This window comes from Herpailurus yagouaroundi, unplaced genomic scaffold, assembly GCF_014898765.1.
Source record: "Herpailurus yagouaroundi ecotype Mexico unplaced genomic scaffold, PumYag 196, whole genome shotgun sequence".
NCBI classification, from domain to species: domain Eukaryota; kingdom Metazoa; phylum Chordata; class Mammalia; order Carnivora; family Felidae; genus Herpailurus; species Herpailurus yagouaroundi.
The window spans coordinates 990,695-1,016,794 of NW_024412427.1; the positions used below are offsets into that span (position 1 = coordinate 990,695).

Here is a 26,100-nt window from a genome sequence, read left to right on the forward strand (position 1 = left end):
GGGTGATGGAAGCGTTCTGTATCTCGAAGGGGATGTGATACGGGTGAGTACATCTGTTAAACCGCACATTGTACACTTAACAGCGGATGCATTTGGGGCGCCTGGGTGGCTCAGCCGGTCGAGCGTTCGACTCTTGATTTTGGCTCGTGTCATGATCTCACCGTTGGTGAGTTCGAGCCCCTCCTTGGGCTCTGCGTGGACAGTGTGGTGCCTGCTTGGGATTCTCTCTCTCTCTCCCTCTCTCTCTGCCCCTCCCTGCTTGCTCTTTCTTTCTCTCTCAGAAAATAAACTAAAAAACTTAAAAAAAAAAAACAAACCAATGGATGCATTTGATGGTATGCAAGTTATAGCTCATAAAGCTGATTTTTGAAAAGCCGTGTTTTGTTTTGTTTTGTTTTTCTCTCCTGCTGTTGCTCTAAAATGTATTCAGCAGGGGATGCTCTTCTGTGGTCACTGGGATATAAACTCCTGCACACCTCGTGACTTCTCCCATCACTGTTGAGAAGTAACTAAAGTCCTCCGGTTACTTTAATACACAAGCACGGTCTCAATTCCGAGATCAGAACGGGCTGTTCCAGGTGACGATTGAAACAATGAGCTTGGTCGGAAGTGAAGCCTTTTCCAGCCCCCCACCTGGGAGCTCCAGAGGCCTGGAGCCCGGTAAGAGGGCTCTCCTTTAGGGTTGGTCCTCTCCCTTTTTCTGGAGTTGCTAGGTTTCTGACAGGCACTGTGAGAGAAGGCATGGGGGCAGGCAGAGGTAGGTCAGCGCCTGATGGGCTTCTCTGCCCAGCTGGCTGTGCCTTCTGGGCCCAGGGCCTGGCACATTCTCTGACACGTTCTCTTGTGGGCATCACAGGGGGTGGAGGTAAGAGGGTACCCACCCCCAGCACCTGCCAGAACACTCCCCTTCGGGGAGATGCTTTTCTCTGATAGGCTGCTCCCCTCCAGTGCTTGCGTTTCCATGGGTCTGCTGCATATGAGCTCTTTGGGGGGGCCCTAGAGCACCTGAAAGCAGACCTCCTAGGCAGGGCTTAAGTTCTGGTGAACTTCTCTCCTCGTGACCCACTTCCGGTCCTCCAGAAACACTTGGCCTTTACCCTTCTCGCCTCTTTGGAGTATGGGTCCAGCTAGGGTTGCCAGACGAAATAGAGTTGCAAAATGTCAGATAAACAATGAATAATTATTTTTAGTATAAGCGTGCCCCACATATGACATGGGCGATGCTTATGCTAAAAAAAAAAAAAAAAAAAAAAAAAAAGTGATTCATTGTTACCTGTCCTGGCATTGACTGGACATTTGGGAACAGCCTGCTTAGCTTCTCCCGCCTCCCCCTCCTGCAGTAGCTTCAGGCTGAGCAGAGGCCCGGGAGCCAGCACGCCTGGTTCTTATCCAGCAGGCTGCCCTGGTGGTCACTCTCATCACTCTGTGCCTCAGTTTCCTTATCTGTAAAACGGAGATCATCACGGGACCGACTTCACAAGGTCGTTCTGACAAGCGCAAGTCAATTGAGATAGCAGTTGGGACGGGGTCTAACGCGTAGTAAGTTCCCGGTATGTGAAGGTATGATCAATCTTGATATGGTGCTGGTGTTGCCATCATGCAAAGAGGGAGTGCGGTAGCCTCCAGTTAGCTTCTGCTCTGGAGGAGAGAAGCCATAATGGAAGGGTGAGGCTCTGGGGATGGGGCGTTGGCAGGGGACAGGGTGGTTATTAGCAGCGTGCTCTTTACGAGAAGTGGGGCGGAGGCAAGAAGCAATGGCGGGCCACACATGGCGAGACCAGGCCAGTGGGCTCGAGGACTGGGAGAGGCTCCAGGGATGCCAGAGAGTCGAAGGATGCGGGAGTGGAACAGGGGTAACCGTGGATCGTGCGGAGTGGCACAGAGGCGCATGCTCTGGAGCCGGATCGCCTGGGTTCGAGTTCTGTCTCTACCTCAGCAACCCTGGGCAAGGCACCCGACTCAGTTGTCCCCTCAGTAGAGCGGAGAACGTAGTGCCTGCCTCCCAGTGACGGTGGGATGGAAGGAGTTAACGTGTGTGAATTGCTCGGCAGAGCGCATGGGCAACAGTAAGCACCTCGGTCGATGCTAGTGCTCCTTTTACTTGGGAGTCCCTTAAATGCTTAAAGAAAAGAGGTTAAAATTAGAATTCCTGTCTAGACTAATTCGTTTGTGCGCGACAACATTACCCTGAGACTGAATGACTTCGGTCCCAGCTTTATGTGCACGGCCGAATCGATGTCCTTTTCCAACCTCCCCTCAAAAGTGGGGGATAGTAATAGTATTTCTCATTGACTGAGTTCATACATGGAAAGTGCGGGAACTTAATAAACACTCAAAGCTGTTGGTGGTTTCGGTTGTCATTGTTCCTGTCATTCTTTTGCATAGTGACGCGAGGCAGGCTAGAAAAGGAAACTGGTTTTTCAGACGACTTTGTGTGTCCCATCAATGCTGGACCATTATGATGTTCTCTTTTCTTTCCTTTTGGTGCCCTTGTCAGGATGACCCAGTAACAAGGTTACCCTGGCCTCACACCATGAATTGGGAAGTGTTCTCTCTCTCTATTCTCTGGAAGCACTTGTGTAAGATGTGTGTTACTTACTTGTTAAAAGTTTGGGAGAATTACCGTTGAAGCCAGCAAGCCTTAGACGTTTTTTTGCAGGAAGGTTTTTAATAATCGATTCCATTTCTTTAATAGATCCTGAAACGTTCAGCTTTTCTCTCTCTTTTTCTGATGGTTGGAGACGTTGTGTTTTCCGAGGAGCTTTTCTGTTTCTCCTAAGTTATCACATTTATTGATATAAAGTTGTTCATACAATGCATTTATTATCCTTTGGAAACTGTGAGATTAGATCAGCTTATGAGCGTGGGGCCCCGTGATGGGGTTACAGCCTTTGGGAAAAAAAGTGAGCTTTCTGCGTGCACACAGCAAGTATGGACCAGGTGAGGACACAATGAGAAGACACCCATCTGGGAGGAGAGCTGTCTTGCGGGAAAGAAATGCCTGTTGTTTGAGTCACTCGGTCCATGGTATTTGGTTATTTCAGCCCCATGGTACATAAAACAAGATAGACGTGGCCTGTCTTCCTGAGCCAGCAGCAAAATTTGACAGAAAATAATTGTATACTTTAAAAAACAGTTGCATTATGGAACATGGGACCAAACATGGGTTGAAGAACGTCAAGTCGCAGCGGAATGTGATCCAGATTCCTGGGGTGTGGCGGCGGGGGGCAGGGCGTGGTGGTTTGCACGGATGTTCTGCCTAGAAGCTCACAGCAGCGTCCTGGAGCATAGGCACCAGCTCTCGATATCTGATTGCCAAATTGTCACGAATTTGGCCAGCCGGTTGTGAAACATAGATATCGTTTAAAATGGAATTATACGAACTCGTGATTCAATATATTACAACAGAGGTAATAGATACGCAAAGCTCACCACTTCCTGCTTGTTTTACTCTCACCTGTGGTCTTAGGGTTACCTATATCTGCTTTATTTACATTGGTATGTGTGGAGGAAATGCTGCGTAGCGATGCGATATCGCCGGGCTCATTCCAACGCTGTGTTCAGTGATGTCTCTTGATAGCTTGAAATCAACCACGCGGGGGTATTTACACCGTAGAAGTTGACAAACACCCCAAATCAGGGCTTAGCTTTTTGTTTTGTGGCTTGTCTGGATTTAAGAGAGTGATGGAAAGTGGTCAAAGTGCACTTTGTCAAACTTAACAATGTGTTGCGGTCACAGCGGTTACATGGTGAATAGCCCACCCCCGCCCCGGCAAGATGAGGGAATATTCTTCCAGTATTTGAAAACTCTCACTTGATTCAGTAAAGAAGTGACTCGCGTCATTGGTGAATGAGTGAATTCCTGACATACTTCATTGTTCCCCTCTTGTCTTAATTATTAATGTAAATAAAAACGTAAGCTGACGTTCATAGTAGAACCAAATTCATCGGTCAGTGAATGAGTGACTTCTTAGCTGAATTGAATAGTAACCAAGCACTTTTACACACACGCGCGCGCACACACACAGACACACAGAAAGAGCTTTGCAGAGCGCCCATTGTTCAACATTTACCATCATACCTCTGCTCCCGAGAGACTTGGTGAGCAGAGTCTGTGAGGGTCATTTGAGTTTGAGAAGAACCAGCCATAGGGGACCGTTCCATGATTGGCGGGGTCACATTTGCTGGTTAAAGGGCAGTGACTATGCCTCACTCATTTGCCTGGCCTCAACTCCCGGTCCGGTCGTTGAGAAAACAGGATGCGTCTTTGAGGTACGGAAGTGGATTGTGGGTATATCTCACAAGTCTTCCCCGGCTCAGTAAATGACAGCTGCTGAGATCAACAATTGGAATGGCTCCTGGTTCCTCTCTTTGCCTTACACCTCCTAACAGATTGTCCACACAGCTGTCAGGCTCTTCCTTGGAAACAGACCCAGAATTTGACCACTTCTCACAACCTCCACTGGGGGGGGGGGGGGGGGGGCGCAGCGAGACCCTAGTCACTGGTAATTTTTGCTTGGACGATTGCCAAAGACATCAGTCCCTCTGATCCTGCCCTTGCCTCTCTGTTAGATGGATTAACTCATCCTAGTGTCTGCACGTAGCTGATGCCTGGCCTGTGTGGCCGAGGGTATGTTCTGTTCAGCTGGTGCCTGTTGAGATGGAATACAGGTCAATGTCCTGTGGACTCTGAATGAAGTCAACCAAACCCACTGGGAGTGAGAAATAAGGAGCATAAAATGGCACCAGACAGCACCAAATTCAAGAAATAGTCTGTGTTTACCGGAACATGCAAGGTCATTGCCTTGAGAGAACATAAGAAAGCAAGGTCAGGACAGTAAGTCGTTTTATTCAACAGTGACCATGTGAATAATAAGACACTCTTTATGATGGATCTTATGGGATACTGATGCATCAGAAGTGAAGGCATTGTCATTACTGCACTCTTGTTTCTAGAACATTTCCATCACCCCAGAAGGTGCCCTTGTACTCCTTTGCAGCTCTCCTTCCCCCCCCCCCGCCCCCCCACAACACCTCCTGCCTGAGCCCTGACAACTGCTGATCTATTTTGTTCCGGGTCTTTAATATTACATTGTCAACTTGTCATAGGTTCTAATATTCAGCTGGTAACAGTTGGGGGTACTTGGTTAAGAGCGATGACTCTGGGGGCACCTGGGTGGCTCAGTCGGTTGAGCGTCCACCTTTGGCTCAGGTCATGATCTCGCAGTCCGTGAGTTCGAGCCCCGCGTCGGGCTCTGTGCTGACAGCTCGGAGCCTGGAGCCTGCTTCGGATTCTGTGTCTCCCTCTCTCTCTGCCCCTTCCCCGCTCATGTTCCGTGTCTCTCTGTCTCTCAAAAATGAGTAAACGTTAAAAGAAAATTAAAAAAAAAAAAAAAAAAAGAGCGATGACTCTGGAGGCCAACTGCCTTGTTCTGCACAATCATCGCTTTGCTCGTGACCTCCTTGCATCTCTGCTTCCTGACCCATAAAATGGGGATGCTTACTCCTCTGGGATTTTGTGAGGATTAAACAGTTCCTGGTACTTAACAGCCCAATAAATGTCGCTTATTCTTATTACCGTTTGCAGAGTGTGTGTTATGTGTTGGTCATTGTCCTAAGTGTCATGTAATGGATGTGCCAGCGGCCACTGCTGCACTCTCCACATCTCCCCGGCACTCACCAGTCTGCACGTGCCCGTACCCTCTTACTGAACCTGAGATGCTCTGCACGAGTGCGTTCTCTCTCTCCAATGCTGGAGAGTTAATGCTCCCAGGAGCAGCCTTCAACCAGTGACGGCCAGGAGTTGGCAGGTGAAAAGCCAGCTTCCTTGCCTCCCAGGAGGACAGCTCTGAAGCATGAGCTACACTCTCTCCCAGGGTCCCCCATCAGGACTGAGCCCCAACTGCCCACAGGGTTAATCTTCTCATTAATACACTGTCTGTACTGGCTTCCTTCTGTTTCACTTCCCTGTTGCCTTTCCAGAACTCTCTGGGATCCTCTACCAACTAAACTGATGTTCAGTCTTCATGCTCATCTCGGCGTCTACTTCTAAAACGACGGAGTGTTTCGCTTAATCCTCAATAGTCCTGTAAAATGGACAGATGTCACTTCCCCCTTGCACACTTGAGCAAAATGGGGCTCAGGTGATGTTATCTGTTCAAGGCCAAAGCTCTGGGCACTCACGCTCTCCACAGCCTCCCTGAGGAACATGCTCTGATGGGCGCTGCCCCGGGACGTCTTCTCGCCCTGCCGCCTGGGGCTCCGCTGACCCCTCCTGAACCACATCTCCCCCTTGCAGGAAGGCCGCTGCCTGTTTGTCATCCTGCTCATGGCGGTGTACTGGTGCACGGAGGCCCTGCCCCTCTCGGTGACAGCCCTGTTGCCCATCATCCTCTTCCCCTTCTTGGGCATCCTGCCCTCCAACAAGGTCTGCCCCCAGTACTTCCTGGACACCAACTTCCTCTTCCTCAGCGGTCTGATCATGGCCAGCGCCATTGAGGAGTGGAACCTGCACCGGAGAATCGCCCTCAAGGTCCTGATGCTCGTTGGGGTCCAGCCAACCAGGTAAGAGGGACCGCATCCCTTGGAGCCCAAACCCACCCTTCCTGGTCTGGTCCGGTCACCCAGGTCAACAAGCGTATCGTGTCCCACCTGCCATTGACTCATTCAATCCCCGGATGTTTCGCAAGTCAGACACAGTGCTGGGCTCCTGGGTGGCTCTCGGAAGTGCATGAGAATCACCTGGGGAGGCCACTTGAAATGCATACCCCAGGCCCCACCTGGGTCCAGTAGTTTTAGAGAGGGCCATTTTAGCAGTGTGACTCAGGCCACTGGGGGCTGAATCCCACCTTTCCTGCTCTGGGACATGACTTCACTTCTCTCTCTTTGCCTGTAAAGTGAAGGTATAATAGCTTAGACCTGTAAGAGTGCAGTAAATCCTGGCCGATATCATCCTACTTTGCTATTTAATAGCCCAGATGCCAAGGCTGGTGGGGAACGGGGGACAAGATGGCCTTGGAGAGATAGGGTGGCAGGGTCCATTTCTGCAGGGCCTCAGGCTCCCTGGCTAGGATTTGAACTTTTGTTCTAAGAGAAATTAAAACGACCTTTAAATAGGGTTTCAGGGGTGCCTGGGTGGCTCAGTCGGTTAAGCGTCCAGCTTTGGCTCAGATCATGATCTCGCTGTCCATGAGTTCGAGCCCCGCATCGGGCTCTGTGCTGACAGCTCGGAGCCTGGAGCCTGTTTCAGATTCTGTGTCTCCCTCTCTCTCTGCCCCTCCCCCGCTCATGCTCTGTCTCTGTCTCTCTCAAAAATAAATAAACATTAAAAAAATTAATAAAAAAAACCCCACACACATTTATGATAGAGTCCCATGTGCACTCCTTTACAGTAAATGATAAGATCTAGCGACTGACCTAATAACAACTACAATAACTCCCTCTAGTCCCAGTGTCCGTGATAGTCCAAGATGTTCGCGACTATTACGGCATGATATGAAAATATCTGTGATCTTAGTTGGCAACCGAGTCCCAGGCACTTCTGCTCCTATTGAACTTTGTTGCCTTTGTCTATCCCCAAAGGAAATACTTGATTTCTATTAGATATTAATACAATAAAGATGCACCTCCCCCTCATTTCTATCCTGAATTTTATCCACACTGGTCATGAATCTCTGCTTTAAAGAGTTCTAAGGTGGGGAATGACATGACTACATTTGCATGAAAAAAGCCACGCACAATTCCTCTAGGCTGCCGCGTGGAGAGCAGACGAAGAGGGAGACACTGGATGCAGCCTAGTTAGGAGAATGTTCTGGGTGTCCAGACGAGACAGGGTGACGGCTTGGACTGGGGTGATGGCAGTGGAGATGAGCTTTGGAAGCTCTTTGGTTGATAAAGTAGCCGGGGGTAACGGTTAGGGAGAAGAAGGTTCTACGTAACTCCTAGGTTTTTGGTGTCGACTGTGTGTCCAGCACTCTGCCCGACTCTGTAACTGTGTTTCCTCATGTCTGTGGGAGAGAGTCTAGCTGTAGAAGTGATTCCAAGAAGTGATTTCGTTGTCAGAACAACGAAAACAGTGTGACGCTAGTCCAGAAATAGATTTTTACATGCCGTATAACATTCTAGAAGAAATCTCAATCGGTGGAGGAAGGAAAGGATTATTCAGTAAACGGTGAAGGTTGGAATAACGGGCTTATCCTTTGAACAAAAAGAAACTACTTAGATCTTGCTTCGTACTATCCATCTAAACAAATTCCAGGTCGATTAAAGGTTCAATGTAAAGCGAAAAGATCATGGAAGTCGGATTCCTGTGGGTGGGAGGGGCCAAGCAGTGGCAGGCAGGCAGGGGGTCAGGGCCTGTCTGGGTGTGCTGGCGAGTTCAGGGGAGTCTGAGGCGGTGCCTGGTAGGAATGGGAGGGGAACTGGGAGAGGAGGCTGGCAAAGGTGGTTTGAGGGGATACGGTGGATGGTCTTGGGGGCAAACCAAGGCAATTTTATTCTGTAATGGAAGCCATCAAGGACTGGGGGACAAAGGGGAGAAAATTTGGGGGCTCGGTGTCTTTGGACTATTTTGCCTGGAGGACCCACGGCCAGGTGAATCCGTGGCCACGTGGAATCCGTTTCCTTAGACCTGAGATAAGGCTGGCGAATGGATCTGGTCCCCACTCGGTCGCCTGGCTTGTCCCCTCTGGGCCTTGGCTTTCCGTCGGTAAAACGAGTGGCTGGATTCCTCAAGGTGGCAAAGTGGGACCAGAGGACCTCCTGGGCCCCCGTTCTGGATGCGTCTCTAACTCCCTCTGTTCCCAGGCTCATCCTGGGGATGATGGTGACCACCTCCTTCCTGTCCATGTGGCTAAGCAACACCGCCTCCACTGCCATGATGCTGCCCATCGCCAGCGCCGTCCTGAAAAGTCTCTTTGGCCAGGAGACTCGGAAGGACCTCGGCCAGCAGAGCGAAGAGAACGCAGGTGAGGCCGTGGAAAGGCACCGGGGCAGCCCCCCGACCCAGCACGCAAGAGTGGGAGCAGGGTGTCCAAAAGTTGCAGGGGAAGGTGAAGCAAACGCACTTGCTGAGCATATATTATGCGCCGAGTGTTTACATAACAATAGTAACTGACAATTGGCGAAGCCAAACCTTGACACCTTTCTTTCTTTAATTGCATTCACTGAGTGCTTACTGTGTACCGAGTGACGAGTTCAACACTTTGCCTACACTGTCTCTTTTACCTCTCAAAACAACCTTATGAAGTAGGTACTATACTTACGCCTGGCTTCAGAGCATTTGAAGAGACGCTCAGCACCGCTAATCCCCAGAGAAATGCAATGTGCACAGACCCTGTAACCCGGCGGTTTTGCTCCTGGATGCACACGCCAGAGGAGTTCTGATGCAGGTCCACGAGGGGACAGTTGGGACGGCGCTCACTGCCTCGTACTCTGTGGTGGGGTGACTTGGTAGCCACGTGAACGCAATCACCAATAAAGGGGAAGGTGAAGTGCGTGCTGTTGGGCCCCATGCTGCTTTTAGGAGCAAAGAATTCGTTCTAGAAACGGATCTCACAGAACACAGTTGGGATTGAAAGAAGCCAGAATGAGAGACAGGAGACAATGCCATTATGTAAATTAAAACCTCACGCAAGGGGCCACTTTGCAAGAACATAAGTGGATGAGAGACTACAGATTAAACACATCAGCACGGTTGCTCTGGGAAGGATGGGAGTAGGAAATGGGAACCAAAGGGACTAAATAAAGAAGTAAATAGGGACGCCTGGGTGGCTCCGTCGGTTAAGCATCCGACTTCGGCTCACGTCATGCTCTCACAGTTCGTGAGTTCGAGCCCCGTGTCGGGCTCTGTGCTGACAGCTCAGAGCCTGGAGCCCGCTTCCGATTCTGGTCTCTCTCTCTCTCTCTCTCTCTCTCTCTGCCCCTCCTCTGCTTGTGCTTGCTCTCTCTCTCTCTCTGTCTCAGAAATAAACATTAAAAAAAGAAAAAAACGAATGAAAAGAACAAAAGAAATAAAACGAAAGAACGGCCTTGTACAATAAGCAGTGAGAGTGGGATGTGATTCACTCGAATGCTGGAAACTGTGTTCTTAAGAAAATGCAAGTAGCTGCTGCATTCTTAGATGGCTAACCAAGGGCTCAGAGAGGGGAAGTGACTTCCCCAGGACACAGCAGATGAATGGCCGAGCCCAGCCTTGCACCCCGGCAGTCCGGTTCCAGAATGTGCTATCTTACCCATGGGACCGGCTGCATCTGTGAGAATGCAGGTAAATGTCTACTTGCAAGTGGCTTGAAAAATAACGGTGTGTTTTCCTCAAATATCAAGAAGTCAGATGGAGTGCCTGGGTGGCTCAGTCAAGATGATTTTGGCTCAGGTCATGATCCCAGGGTCGTGGGGTCAGGCTCCCTGCTCAGAGTGGAGTCTGCTTGGGATTCTCTCTCTCTCTCTCTCTCTCTCTCTCTCTCCCTCTGCCCTTCTCCCCCACTCACTCTTTCTCTCTTTCTCTAAAATAAAGAAAGAAGTCAGAGAGAGGCAAAGACAGGATTGATTGATTGATTCAGAGACACAAAGATGCCAGCACTTTTCACTGGCATCTCTGTGATTCCTTCTGTCTGCTTTAAAATGTCTTCCTTTTGGGGGCGCCTGGGTGGCTCAGTCGGTTAAGCGGCGGACTTCGGCTCAGGTCATGATCTCTCGGTCCGTGAGTTCGAGCCCCGCGTCGGGCTCTGTGCTGACGGCTCGGAGCCTGGAGCCTGTTTCACATTCTGTGCCTCCTTCTCTCTCTGACCCTCCCCTGTTCATGCACTGTCTCTCCCTGTCCCAAAAATAAATAAAACGTTAAAAAAAAATTTTTTTTAAATAAAAAATAAATAAAATGTCTTCCTTTTTATTTACATAAATGCAGTTTAAAAGGAAGCTTTAAACCAGTTCATGTGTGGACAGAAATCTCTAGTTCATCCCCAATATTGAGTCTGTCTTTGCTCTGTTAGTGATAGAACCCCCCCACATGGGCACGTGGCTTTGGAGAGAAAAAGCTCAATTTCCTGGCTGCCCTTGCAATGAGGCGTGGTCACGTGACAAAGTTTGACCAATGGTATGCGAGCAGGATGGTGCCTGCAGCTCCCGGGTCCTGCCCTTCCTGCCCTCCACTCCTACTGGCTGGAATAGGACCTGACCGAGAGATGGGGTGGGAAGTGCCACCTGGGAAGCCACATGTTGAGTGACAGATGGGGGAGCTTGGGATCATTTTTCCCGGATAACACAACCAACGCCGTTCGTGAACCCCTGGGCTCTGAGTGCTAGTTGTATATTTTTGAATACGTGTTAAAATTAATATATGTGTCAATCATCTAAACAGTGATCCGTGTACCATCTAAGTTCATCTTGTTTACTGTGGTATGAGTCTCTGCCTATGATGCAGTGAGGGGTTTTGTTTATTTTATTTCCACATCGGCCCTGCGAGCTAGGAACGATGAGAACTACCTTCCAGGTGAGGTTCAGAGAGGTGAGGTGACAGGTCCAGAATCAATCACACTGTTGGTACAGCAGCAGAGCCGGGATCTCTGCAAGGAAGAGATGTTCTACAACAAGAGTCAGAAAACTTATTGTGGGGGCGCCTCGGTGGCTCAGTGGGTTGGGTCCGACCTCTGCTCACAGTCCGTGAGTTCGAGCCCCGCGTCGGGCTCTGTGCTGACAGCTCGGAGCCTGGAGCCCACTGCAGATTCTGTGTCTCCCTCTCTCTCTCTCTCTCTGTCTCTCTCTCTCTCTGCCCCTCCCCTGCTTGCACTCTGTCTCTCTCTCTCTGTCTCAAAAATAAATAAAAAAAATTTTTTAAATGTTTTAAATACATTTTTAGAAAAAGAAAACTTACTCTGTGAGCGTCCAGATAGTAAATATTTCAGGCTTTGCTGGCCACACCATCACTACTGCTCAAACTCTGTCCTTGCAGAGAGAAAGCCTCCACAGGCAATATGTAAATAAGCGGGTGTGGCTGGGTTCCACTGAGATTTTATTTATGGTTGCCGAAATTACAATTTTGTGTAATTTTTACATCACGAAGTATTACGCTTCTGCTGACTTTCTCCAGCCGCTTAAAAACGTAAACACCAATCTCCAGACGCCTGGGTGGCTCAGTCAGTTAAGCGTCTGGCTTCAGCTCAGGTCATGATCTCACGGTCCGTGGGTTCGAGCCCCGTGTCGGGCTCTGTGCCGACAGCTCAGAGCCTGGAGCCTGCTTTGGATTCTGTCTCCCTCTCTCTCTCTCTCTCTCTCTCTCCCCCTCTCTGCCCCTCCCCTGTGCACGCTCTATCTCTCTCAGTCTCTCAAAAATAAGTTAACGTTAAAAAAAATTTTTTTTTTTTTAATGTAAAAACCATTCTCAATTGCCCGGCAGCGGGCCAGAGTCAACCCACCGGCCATAGTCTGCTCACTTCCACGGCTTCATCGGTTTTCGGACTGTTTCCCTTGGGCGTTGGGCTTCAAGAGAACTGCCTCACTCCGACTTCTACCCCACTTCCTCTGTTTTATACGCTGGGCTTCCGAGGAACGATCACAGATGTTTCCTGAGCACTTACTTCAGGCCGGGGTTCTTGGGGGCCTTACATCTGAATGACGTAGAACCAGCATTGACTCCATTTAGCAGATTGGCAACCGAGGAAGCAATTTAAGAAAAGAGGCTAGTAGAGTAGCCTCCAAGGTCACACAGCTGCACAACAGGGGCTCTGGTATTTTGAATCTTGGCTGGCTGACTTCAGAGCTTGGACTCTTAACCTCTGCTAGTCTGTCTTGTACACAAGATTTTTTTTTTTTTTTCCCTAGAGTTTGGTGGCCAGGAAAAAAAAAAAAAAGAGAGAGCCATTTCCTTCGTTATAAAGATGGAAAAATCTGAGATCCAGGAAGGGGAAAGGACTTGCCTACAGTCACACACAGTGTTGGGTGCAAGGCGAAATCCAGAATCTTCTCCCATATGCTGTAGGATGTCAGGAGGTAGGAGACCCTGGGAAGCAGGGGCAGATAACTACTTTCACAAGTGGTAGGATCAGAGAGCAGGACTGATTAATGATCAGCCCTGAGTCCTAAAGGAAGGCTAATTCCAGTGCAAAAAGAGATGTTCCCTTCCACCCAGTCTCTGTGGCCTGGTGGCAGGCCATGAGTGAGGACAGCGGAGGAGGGAGTGGAGACTGTTAGTGGGCCAGGACGGGGGGGGGGGGGGGCCGCAGGCTCCTGGGGGACCTAGGTCCATGAGGGACACCCAGAGCAACCACAGAGATGATAATAGGAGCTCTCATTTCTTGAAGACCCACCAGCCAGACGTGGTGCTTAATTTTTCATACTCGTTAGCTCATTTTATAACAGTACCAAGAGGTAGGTGAGCCCCATTTTACAGAGGAGGACACTGGGGTTCAGGGAGGCAAAATGATTTGCCCAAAGCAACGTGGTTAGTTAGTTGCTGAGCTCTGTCTGAATCTAGAATCTACGATTGTAAAAGACGAGGCTGGCTTACCATCCTTCAAGATAACGTCATTCAAAAAGCAATGTTTTAGGCTAGGTTAAGCCCTGCCCTCCTCCTTCACTCCTCATTCACGAGGTCAGAAGCGGGGGGGGGGGGGGGGCCCTTCCGAGGCCCTTTTCTCATCTGTGAAATGAGGACACCTCCCATTTCGTACATATCGTTGGGAAGCTGGCATGAGATCCGAGAGCCTGGCACACAGGATGTGGTTGATACATGGCGGTTGTATAAAAATCACTAAGATTTCCAGGAATAGGGGAGGAACGGGTGATACGACCCTACCCCTTGGTGCACCTTTAAGTTTCCTTGAACCTCTAGCGGAGAGGGATTTGTTTGTTACCCGTCTCCTCCACGGACCCCGAGCCCCATGGCGGCTTGCGTCAGTCTTTCCCATTGCCGTGAACAACCTACACGGGTAGAGTGTTGTTCACCCAGAACGCTGTTTGGCACGTAGTAGGGCTTCAATAATTGTGTGGCGTTAATGGATAAATGAATGAATGGATCAGTTACATCACTGTTCTTTTTAAGTTTTTATTTACTTATTTTGAGAGAGAGAGAGAGAGAGAGAGAGAGAGGGTGCAGGGGAGGGGCAGAGAGAGAGGCGGAGAGAGAGAACCCCAAGCAGGCTCTACACCGTCAGCGCAGAGCCTAGCATGGGACTCGATCCCACAAACCGTGAGATCATGACCTGAGCTGAAATCAAGAGTCGGACGCTTAAGCGACTGAGCCACCCGGGTGCCCCAGTCACATCACTGTTCCAAACCTCAGTGGGTTTGGAACCTCCTCCATAAAATGGGGTATGAATACTTATTACCCAGACTGTTGCAAGTGTTAAATGAATTAATGCATGTCAACCTGCCCAAGCTTGGGGAGCTTTGATACAAGATACCGAATTTGATACGAGAACTCTTTCCCGAATATCCCAGGCTTCAAGAACATGCTATCCACACACAGTTGGCTGTGCCGGGTGAGACCTGCTAAGAGCCAGGTGGGCGCTGTTGGAGATGGAGCGAGATTCAAGAGGTGGGGGATCAGCGGTCCTGGGAACAAGCCTGACTCTGCCACTGACCCACTGGGTCATCATGATCCAGGCTGTAAGCCGCCTCTCCGGGCCTCAGTTTCCCCAGATGAAAGGAGGACGGGAGAAACGGCCTAGCTCTCCCAGGCTCTTCTGAGGCTGCTGCAAGATTGCAAATGGGAAAGTTCTTTGGGTCCCTCAGGGATTGGTGTTATTTTGGCAAGACCTCACATGAGCTCCAAGCTCCTAACCGGCCAGCCATTTTGGAGACTTGGCCCCCACTGGCCGATTTGCGCACGGTCACCCGGATCACTGTGGTCACAGGAGGCACGGGGGTGCACCCTGGGTAAATAGTTAAGAACATTCAGCATCTTGGTTTTTCGTGGTGTGTGTGTGTGTGTGTGTGTGTGTGTTTCAACTGCATCCTCGTGGGCTTTATTATCATCACGCTTATGAGGAAAATGATGCTCGGCATATAAGTTTTTCATCTTGCTGACTTGTATAAAGAGGTAAAACTCCTTCCTTATCTCGTGCGCTATACTGATGATTGCTGTTTACTGTTGTACCTGCACAGCTTTCTTTCTCTGCCTTGCCAGTAGCAGGTACGGTCTCATATTGGGGCCCCCCAGCTCCGTTGCTGGTGGCCGCCAGCTTCCGTAGATGAGTGACAGGGGCCAGGTGGGGACTGTAGCAGACTGCCTGCGAGCACAGGCCCCTCGGAGGGTGTGGGCAGCCTCTGGAGGCCACAGTCTCCCCCACCTATAACTTGGGGTGAGTGTTTTCAATGCTGGCCACACAAAAGAATCAACTGCTGAGCTTTTAAAAAATACCGAAGCCCAGGTTCCTCTCCCAAGCTGCTAAACCAGAGCTTCTAGGGTGGGGCCTGGACACTTTTGGGAAATTCTGCCATTCCTCAAGGGTGCCCAGAGCTGCCTTGGGTTGTGCCTGAGACGTTAGCGAGCTCTGCTGAGGTCTAGATGCCGTGGGACAGCTGTGGTCCCAACCCAGGTAGGAAGTGAAGGGTACAGAGGAAGGTAGAGGTGAGTCGGGGCTGGGGGGTTGCTGGGTCCGAGTTCTTCATGTCTGGCCTTGCCCTGGGGAGCGACTTTGCCCACGATCGTAGGTGTCCTATTAACGGCCCTGACTTCCTGCTTCAATGCCCTGGCCTCTGGCCCCGCTCATTGGATGTGGCGGTGTGCTCCATCATAGGAGCCTTGGAACCCACATCCCCGTGGCCCAGGGTGAGCCGATCTGCATTCAGCCTTTGGACCTCTGCTGGCGATCAGCAGGCCCAGCCTTGGTAAAATGACAGTCAGCTCCCACAGATCCCAATCCCTGTAAATACCAACAGGGAAGAAACAGCCCAGCGCGGAGAGGGGAAGGGACTTCTTCCCCAAGCCACATAGTGAAACAGGGAAAGAGCTGGGGCTGGAGTCCAGACCCTTCCTCCCAAACACACATCTGCAGTTAAACAGCTGGAGTTTATTCTGGTTGCCCCAGTGAGAGAGAGCACAAGCCACCAGCAGCCGTGATGGCCTCCGTCAGACGCGTTACAAAAGACCTCTCGTGGGCTGTGGGCTTTGGCTGAGGCATTTGTGGGCGTCTAAGGAACCTTGCTCTAGATTGAATGACATCAGGAGTCGGGGGCAATTCTACAGGTAAAGAAGTAGCAGCCATTCATTCGGCAAGAGAGGGTGTGCTTGGCATTTTGTGGCGGCAGGTGGCTTTGTGCTGTGACGAGATTATGCAGTGTCCTTGCTCTGTCTCACTTCATCAAGTCTCAGAGAGTGACTCTGTCTGATGTTGGCAAAGTGTAAGATGATTTAGGTCCAACAAGAGAACACATGGCAAATCTGGGCCAGACCAGTTCTGGACGTCAGGGGCCGCTTTCTTATTCTTTCTCAAGAGTAACCCACATTTACTAAATCCTTGCTAGGGCTCAGATTCCTGTTAAATCCTTTCAGTTGGGATCTGGTCAACTTTGGCTCACTACATCTAGCCCACCTCCTGGTTTTTGTTTTTTTGTGTGTGTGTGTGTGTGCAACCTATGAACCGAGCATAGTTTTTATATGTTTAAATGGTTGAATAAATCAAAAGAATATTTTGTGACATGTGACAATCGTATGAACTTCAGATTTCAGCATCCAAAACTAAAGGTTTAGCCACACATATTCATTTATGTATTGTCTGTGGCCATTTCATGGCAGAGTTGAGTACGACAGAGACGTATGGGCCCCCCAAAACTAAGATATTTACTGTCTGGTCCTTTACAGAAGAAATGTGCCAAGCCCTGCTTTATTTGTTTATTTTTGTGTCTATTTATTTTTGAGAGAGAGAGAGAAACAGGGTATGAGCAGGGGAGGGGCAGAGAGAGAGAGAGAGGGAGACACAGAATCTGAAGCAGGCTCCAGGCCCCAAGCTGTCAACACAGAGCCCATTGTGGGGCTCGAACCCACGAGCCATGAGATCATGACCTGAGCTGAAAGCAAACGCTTAACTGAGCCACCCAGGCGCCCCACCAATCCCTGCTTTAAATGGTGTCTTAGTCCATTCAGTCTGCTCAAACAAAAATACCGTGGATTGGGTGTTTATTTCTCATAGCTCTGGAAGCTGGGAAGTCCAAGATCAAGGTGCCAGCAAATTTGTTGTCTGGTGAGAGACTATTTTTTGATTCGTAGACGGCCGTCTTCTCTGTGTCTACACACGATGGAAGAGGCAAGGGAACTCTATGGGGCATCTGTTACAAGGGCACTAATCCCATTCGTGAGGATTCTGTGCTTGTTACGTAATCACCTCCTAAGGGCCCCACCTCCTAGTACCATCTCAGCGGGGGTCAGGTTTCAACATATGAGGCTGGGGGAGATGCAGACATTCAGTCTATAGCAAATGGGTCAGCTCCTTAATCCTCTTGACAACTCTAGAATTATTACTTCCATTTTATGAATTAAAGAACTGAGGTACAGCGAGACTAAGAGATTTTTCCAAACCCAGGTTTCTCAACTTCAGCACCGTGACGTTTTGGGTGGGATGATTCTTTGCGGGGGGGGGGGGGGGGCTGGTGCATAGGAGGACGTTTAGCAACGTTCCTGGCCTCCACCCACTAAATGCCAGTAACACCCCCACACCCCCACTCCCACTCCCAGTTACGACAGCCAAAAATGTCTCCAGACGTTGCCCAGTGTCTCTCGGAGGCAGAATCGGCCCCAGTTGGGAACCACTGCTGTAAGCTTGCATCGTAAGTGATGGATCCGTGATCTGAACCCAGAACCTGTGTGTTCGGCTCTCCATCACACCCTCAATGCCCAGGGATAGGTTCTCTTGTTCTTGGTGATGGTTTCAGCTACAAAAAATCTTAATCCCTGCAAAGTTCTTGTCTCCAAAACACTATTGAAGGCTTCCAGGGAGACTGACCTATTAGGCAAGGGGTATCTTTAAAAGGAAGTCAGATCCTGTCCCGACTCCCCTTTGCTCAAACACTCCCTTGGCTCTGCTCACATCTGACTCGGCGTAAACGCCGAAGTCCTTACTGTGAGCCCCAAGACCTCTGCGTGACCCAGCCCACCTCCTGCCCCCGCTCGCTCACCCCCGCTCCTTCCCTCACCTCACCTCCTGCCACCCTATCCTTTACTTAGGCCCCTCCAGCCCCAGCCCCACTGCTCTCCCTTCTTCTCAACACACCAGATACATTCTCACCTCAGGGCCTTTGCACTTGCTGCTACTGTTGCCTAGAATCCTCTTCCCACGGCTCTTCCTATGACTGGCTCCTTTTTTCTTTTTTCCTCTTGGCTCCTTTTATCCTTGAGGTCTCAAATCAGCTGCCATCAGCTCATGGTGTCTTCTCAGTTGACTTGGTCACAGCCGCCCACCTGCTCCCCTCCCGACTCGGCAATCACTCTCCATCACACCACCCACTTTCTCCTACATCCCTACCTGAGATGTTCTTTCTTCATTGCTTGTCTGTCTCCCCTTCTGGAATATAACCTTCCTGGGAGCTGGGAGCTTGTTCTACATTATTCACCGTGTACTGCAAGCTCATAGCCAATAGCACATAGTAGGTGCTCAACAAATACTGAATGAATGCATGCATGTATGGGAGAGCAGGGTGACTGACCCATTACTTAGAGCTAGTCTTTCGTAAACATCCCATTGCCAATGGCAGCTCAGGGGAGTCCGGAGCTGAGTTGGACTTGCAGCGTAACCCCCGTCCACAGGCCCCAGGACCATCTCCGAATAGGAATAGGGGGGACGGAAGGATAGAATCTCAGGTGCCTTTTTGAAAAGTTCAATTAACGGTATAGGAGGGGAACCCGAAGAAGCCCTTTCCGCTGACGACGTAAGAATAGGAACACTCCTATCCACTCACCACATTCCACTAAAGACGTCCTGTTCTTCCCTCCCAGCTGCTGTGCGGAGAAACGGGCTGCACGCGGTGCCCACGGAGGTGCAGTTTCTTGCTGGCACGGAAGAGTGAGTTCCCGGTGCACTCGATAGAGGACCCAGTGCTTGATCCGAGGAGATGATGACCAAGAATTCAGTGCTGCAAGCAATCCTCCCCCAGCCCCCACTTTCTCCAAATGACCTAGTGCCCAAGTTTCTACCATTCATCCCTTTGGCTTAGGCCAAAACAAACAAACAAACAAACACCAGTGCAATTGTGGACGGCAAGGGCAGGGGAGCACATGAGGTCCCTAGAGGTCTGGTGCGGTGGCGCATCTGATAGGAGGGGCCAGCCGAGCGGGAGCACGCGGCTACGAGACGGTCAAGGAGGAGAAGCACGCAGACAGGGGTCAAGAGGCTCTAAAGGCAAAAGTATCCTAAGAGACGATCACAGTCCTCACAGCTGTGTGACTGAGGAAGCCTCTCCGCCTCGATGGCACGTTTAGTGTCCGATGTCCTTTGTATTTGGCAGTGTGCTTAAGAGCTTGGGGTTTGGGAGCCCGGCAGACCTGACTCTGGATCTGGTTCTGCGGCTCGCCGGCCGTGTGATTGGGACAAGTCAGTCAGGTTGGTTTCATCCACCAACTGGGCGTGACATTGGTACCCACCTGAGAGGGCTGTTTTGAGATGAAATCAGCTAACGTCGATCAAGTAGGTCGCCAGGCCCTACGGGCACAGGTAGCGCTTGTTGTTAATGGCATTGTTCCCTTGGTTTGTTGGCGATGAAACGTCAGGAAGTAAAGTCGCCTGCTCAAGGCATTGCTTGGCACCAGTCAGGTCTGTTGTATGCATCCAACAAATATTTATAGACAGCTGAACAACACCAGGCACCGCCGGAGATGCAGCAACAGGCAAAAATCCAGCCCTTGTGGGGTTTACATACCAGGGACAAGACACGAACATATGAGTGGAATTCATAGTATGTCAGATGGTTGGTGAGAGCTACGCAGGGGAACAAAGCAGGAGAGAAGGCCGGGGGGAGGGTGGCCTGCGGGATGTGAAAAGGCAGCTTTAAAACAGGTGGTCAGAAGGTGACACTTAAGCAAACACCTGTAGGAGGTGAGGGTCATGGGGGCCCCATGGGAAGAGCGGTCTCAGCGGAGGGGCCGGCAGGTGCAAAGGTCCTGAGAGTCCAAAGCGGCCAGGAAGCCAGTATGGCTGGTGGAGTGGATGGCAGCAGTTGGGGTCCGAGAGATCACTTGTGTGGTGGTGGAGAGGCAGACCGTGAGGGACCTCCTAGGCTAATGATGTAGCCTTGACTTTGAACGAGAGGGGAGCCAACGGAGGCTTTTGGCAGAGGAGAGACATGATCTCATGTCTGATTGTCTTATTCTGTGGCCTCCACTCCTTCCTGGCACCATATCCGGGGGCTTTGAGTCCAGCTTTGAGATGTGGTTTCTGTGAGTGGCCCGGCCACTCACTAATACATGCAACCTAGGAATCTGTGTGGGCCATCTGCCCATGCAGAGCTTGTGCTGAATCTATGGGAAAAGACTCAGTCCTCATTCTTCTAGAACTCTGTGTCCACTGAATGAACACCCCATCCATTGGATGGGGGCTCCATATCCATTGGAGTGGAAGTCCCCTCTCCGGGCCTTAGTTTCCCCAACTGAACAAAGAAGTGCTTGCACGAGGTGAACCCTAAGGCCCCTTCTCTCATTCTCATCGTGAGGCTGAGTCTGGTCCCCTAGGCCTGGGGACCCACAGTGCCTGCCAGGACTTTCACCCTGAGAAGTCAGGCCATGACATCAGTCTCCAGCCGCCTCTTGTCTTCCCTTCCTTTTAGACCCCAAATCACATTCCAGTTGCCTTCCAGATAAGGGGCTTCTCATTAGCAATTAAGGCCAGAAGATATTTGAAGTATCTTTGATTCCTTAAAAAAAAAAAAAAATTGATCTGTTATAGAGGGACAATTGTTAATGTCATTCATTTAGAAAAATTTTATAATTGCACAATGAAGAAGAATACTCTTTTTTTTAATGTTTATTTATTTTGGGGAGACAGAGAGAGACAGTGTGAGCAGGGGAGGGGCAGAGAGAGAGGGAGACACAGAATCCAAAGCAGGCTTCAGGCTCCGAGCTGTCAGCACAGAGCCTGACGTGGGGCTCAAACTCATAAGCCGTGAGATCATGACCTGAGCCGAAGTCAGATGCTTAACCAACTGAGCCACCGAGGCACCCTGAAAGAGAATACTCGTAGACAAAAAGAAAAGATGTACCCAGCATCTCGGTCCCAAAGACAGATTAAAACAGTTAAGGGAATACTATTCTAGACTATTTCTGGATGCCTCTCTATGTACCTAAATGCATTTTTAAAATAAAAACGTTGATAATGCTGTATATGCTCTTATGTAACCTGCTGTCTCACTTAATGGAACGTGGTCAGCATCTTTTCACCTCAATAAATTGATGGCAACGCCATTATCTTTTAATTATATAATTAACAGTTCTTGAATTCATTCTTTCCCAATCCTCTTAACTGCACCAGAAAAACAACCCAGAAAATATAAAGAATAAAGGGGGGAAAAAATTCCATAATTTCATGCCCAAGAAAGGCACCTGAAAAATAACTTTGTGTATACCATTCTAAATTTTTCTTAATACTCACGTATTCATCAAATATATGAATATTTTTAAAATAAATTAAGCAGTTACGTACCCTTTTTCACTTTATACGATGGACATATTTTATCCTAATAAACATCCGTCTAGATCATGTGGGGGGTTTTTTGTTTTCGTTTTTGAGAGAAAGAGAGAGCACTAGCAGGGGAGAGGGGCAGAGGCGGAGAGGGAGAATCTCGAGCGGGCTCCACAGTGACGTGGGGCTCGATCTCACGACCCTGGGATCATGACCTGAGCCGAAATCAAGAGTCGGACGCTCGACCGACTGAGCCACCCAGGTGCCCCTAGCTCATCATTTTTCATAGCTGCGTTGGTGTTCCATCCAGAAAGAGGATCATTTTGATCTATCGAATCCCCTTTGGATGGAGATTAGGGTTGTTTGTAATGTAAACTATATTTAGTGCCGTGGTGAACTCATACCCACGCCCGAGGCACCTGCCCAATTATTTCTTTGGGATTGATTCTGAAAGTAGAACGTTTGAGCTGAAGGGTTGCACGTCTTTAGAGGTTTCCATGCCTGTGCCAAGCTGCCTTCTAGAAAGACCACTTAGTTCTCCCAACCCAAGTGATGCTTCCCCCCCCCCCCCAGAAGGCCAGAAATTCTGAAACGTGTTCTGAATGGCTTCTCTTTGGGTTTGTTTAAAGCAAAGACTGCCCTGAGGCGGAGGCTCCCTTGGACTGCAAGAAGGAGGGGGAATACCACAGGAACATCTGGAAGGGTTTCCTTATCTCCATTCCCTACTCAGCCAGCATTGGGGGCACTGCCACCCTCACGGGCACGGCCCCCAACCTCATCCTGCTTGGCCAGCTCAAAAGGTAAAGGCAGGTGCTCCACGGGGCACGGGGGTCTCTGCTCCTCCCACCCCTCCTCCTCTCCTTCACTCAACATTCGGGGAAATATGTACCGAATGCCTTCTATGGGCCAGGCTCTGGGGACCCAGCAGTGCACAAGCCCAGAGAAGGCCCCGCGCTGGGGAACTTCCATTTTGGTGGTGGAGACAAGCAATAAAGGAAAAGGCAGCTGGATACATATGCAACGATGTGATAAGTTATGGCATCAAATAAAGCGGGAGAAGGGTGCGGAAGGGACAGGAGTGGGTGCTATTTTACAGAGGCTGGTCAGGGATGTGCTGCCTCTGTTGCAAGGTGACATCTGGGACCTAGAAGTTATGTGAGCACAGGAAGGAGGAACATTCCAGACAGGGATAACCGGCGTGGTCAAAGGTGAAAGGCACAAAGACCAGGAGCGCAGAAGGCAGAGGGGAGGGAGTGTGGGGGGACAGAAGGTGAGTTGTTAGGACCCCAGCTTTTGCTGCCAGTGAGATGGGGAGCCCAGTGCAAAGTTGAGAGCGAAGGAACGACATGATGTGACATCGGCTTTGAAAAACCAACCCCGGGGCACCTGGGTGGCTCAGTCAGTTGGGCGTCCGACTTCGGCTCAGGTTATGATCTCACGGCTGGTGGGTTCGAGCCCCACGTCGGGCTCTGTGCTGACAGCTCAGAGGCTGGAGCCTGCTTCCGATTCTGTGTCTCCCTCTCCCTGCCCCTCCCCTGCTCATGCTCCGTCTCTCTCTGTCTCAAAAATAAGTAAAAACATTAAAAAAATTTTTTTTGTTTAAAAACCAACCCCACTGGGGGCGTTGGGCTGTGGCCATGGCTGTGGCCGTAAGGTCCCAGGAGAAGCTCTGCAACCAGGCCCCCGGGCCAGCAGTGGAGCGAGCCCTGCCAGGAGCTAGTCTCCCCATTGCCGGAGCTGTTCCAAGAGTGGCTGGGTGGCCGTCTGTCGGGGCAGGAGAATAAAAGAGAAGGGTTCTCAGATGGCATATGACTTGTCAGCTCCATGATCCCAAGCCCCTGGGTTTGAAGATGTAAGCAACCCCAGGTATTGCCAGATTCCGTTCCTACGATGTTCAGATTCCAGGATCTGAGAGGCGAGGATTCTAAGATCCCTCCGCAAAGGGAGGGAACCTCAGACGTTCATTAGTCCACGTGAAAGCATTTGGCAAACACACACAACAGACGTATTTAATATTCAAATGGCCCCAAATGCGGGCCAGCTCCCTTACCCGGTACTCAGTCCAAGAATCATGGACCTCCTGAGATGATGGGGGAAAGCCGGCTGTGATGGTCTTCCAGAGAGGAGGTTTGCTATCACTTCCCATCAAAGTGGTTTTCGTGGGAAATTCCGAGCACACCCGTCTTTTAACCCCCGAAGCCAATTTTCTTTCATTTGGAGAGAGACCGAGAGAGTGCGAGTGGGGGAGGGGCAGAGAGAGAGGGAGAGAGAGAACCCCAGGCAGGCTCCACGCGGTCAGCAAGGAGCCCAACACGGGGCTCGAACCCACGACACCGCGAGGGCACGACCTGAGCCGAAACCAAGAGTCAGGCGCTTAACCGACTGAGCCGCCTACGGGCCCCCCGGAGCCGATTTGAAAACCTTAACTTTCCACTATATTCTCAGGTCCTGAAACCTTTTGATTTTAAAAGCTGGTGATAGAAACCGGTGATTCTCAGCCATGGGTGCATATCAGAGTCACCCTCCCGGGGTGCCTGGGTCTCCGTTGCAGAGATTCGGATTCAGGAGGTGTGGGGTGAGGGTAGGGCTCAGCACTTTCCCAACTGACTCAGCCCGCTGCACGACTTGGGGTTGTCTTTTCATCTTTGAGCAGGCCTGGCCATGCCTCGTGGGTTTTGGTCTGTGGCTTTGTCTGTTTTGTTTTGTTTTTAAGGACTGCAAAACGGAAAGCCAAGATGGTCCTGCTTGCCACGTGGGGACAAGCTGAGTTGGGCCCTTTAGCGCCCTCAGTTAGAAGGAAGCACCAGCAAAAGGGCGTACAGGCTGGGAGGACAAAGCTGGAGCGCATCCCTGGGCTGGGCAGGAAAGATGTGGGCTCTGGGGCCTTCCGGGGCAGATGCTGAGTTGCAGGGTAGGGGGGAGCGGGGCAGGTGGGGGCCGTTGCTGTCAGAGGGTTTTCAGGCTGCCTGCCCACCCTGATAGGAGCAGGACTTTGTTCCAACTTGAAAAGAAATTAAGGGGAAAAATGCTGGAGGCAGAAGTAAAAATATCAAATGTGAAGGATTTGGGGTAAATTACTTGTAAATCACATGCAAATCATACACAGCGTTTGACTGCATAAGCTTGGACCTTCTGGTCTGGCGGGAGAGGATTTAAAACGAATGCCAAATCATGCGGGGCTCTGATCCTCTAGCCAGGAGCGTGGGGAGGCGGGGGAATGGTTGCCCTGAGTGTCGCCCTTGGCCTTCGCTCCCCAAGTGCATTTTATTACTTCACTCTGATTATATAGGTACGTTGCAGGACACTCAGGAAATGTAGGGGGAGAAAACTGAAATACGTTCAACCGCACTGGTAACATTAAACGCACTGTTGTTGATTATGTATAAACGCCCATGCTCGCGCTGAGAAATCGCTGCGTGTGTATACGCCGTGTGCATCCGCGAGGCTGACCTTGGCCGGCTCTCATCTCCCCTGTTTCTCCAGTTTCTTCCCACAGTGCGATGTGGTGAATTTTGGCTCCTGGTTCATTTTTGCCTTCCCTCTCATGCTGCTGTTCCTGCTGGCGGGCTGGCTGTGGATCTCCTTCCTGTATGGGGGAATGACCCTGAGGTACCCTCATGCCTACCGTGAGCTTTGAGCCTGACGGGGGTCCCCGCTTCCTTCTCGTCGGGTAGACAGCGGTCTTCTCGAGTCTGGTTTCCTCCGGTGTTAACGAAGGATCGTCACTAATCTCACGTCACCTTCTCCCAGGGTGACTGTCGCAGAGCCCTCACCTCCCGGGGATATGAGGATTATGGGTAGTGTGAGCTGCCTGCTAGGCCCAGGCCCTCAGTTAATGGCCCCCATCGTCGGCAATTACGGTTGGCGTCCTCCTTTAAGTACTCCCATTTTATGGGGCCCTGGTGCAGGAGCTGATTTGGGGTGGCACAGGGCATTAACTAACATCGACTCATATAGTGCCAAAAAGAATCCCTTTGCCAACTCCCATAGAGGGAAGCAAGCGTCTCTTGGGTGATGAGGCCACCATCCTACCTACCTAACATTTCCAAACCAGCTTTTTAAACAAAGAACGAGTTGTCAGTTCCAGAGACGTAAGCCAGCAATGGTATCTGGCAGAATGTAATGATTGCCCTGCTTTCGTGTGTTTATTTTTATGATTACGTTTTTCTAACAAGTGATTCTTGTTTTCCATTGATGGGAGCAATATAAAATGTTGTGTTTACATACATAATTAAAGACTGCAATGATGAATCTATTTGGAGGAACGTATTAAGCAAATATGAGCCAAAGGCTCTGATCGTGGCGTTCCTTGACCCAGACGCCATCCAGAACTCCCCCCTAACAGAGACTCGGGCTTCAAAGCCTGCACCAGCCCGGGGAAGCAAGTCCTGACTTTGGACTCAGATGGACCAGAGTTCAAGTCACACTTCCATGTGACCTTGAGCAATTTTGTAAACCTCCCCGAGCTTTTCATTTCTTCACTTGTGGATTAAGGCTAAAA

General features: G+C 50.3%; 1 protein-coding gene across 2 annotated transcripts in view; it reads left to right on the plus strand.

Moving 5' to 3' along the window:
* Nucleotides 1-26,100, plus strand: part of SLC13A3 (solute carrier family 13 member 3) — a 73,113-nt gene that overhangs the window by 21,811 nt on the left and 25,202 nt on the right. The window contains exons 2-6 of one of the 2 annotated variants that reach the window (XM_040446865.1): nt 6,299-6,564; nt 8,806-8,966; nt 18,926-18,992; nt 22,229-22,399; nt 25,083-25,208. In XM_040446865.1, coding sequence (XP_040302799.1) covers nt 6,299-6,564; nt 8,806-8,966; nt 18,926-18,992; nt 22,229-22,399; nt 25,083-25,208 — 791 coding nt within the window. The remainder of the gene's footprint in view (nt 1-6,298; nt 6,565-8,805; nt 8,967-18,925; nt 18,993-22,228; nt 22,400-25,082; nt 25,209-26,100) is intronic. The other variant, XM_040446866.1, reaches the window with a different exon arrangement.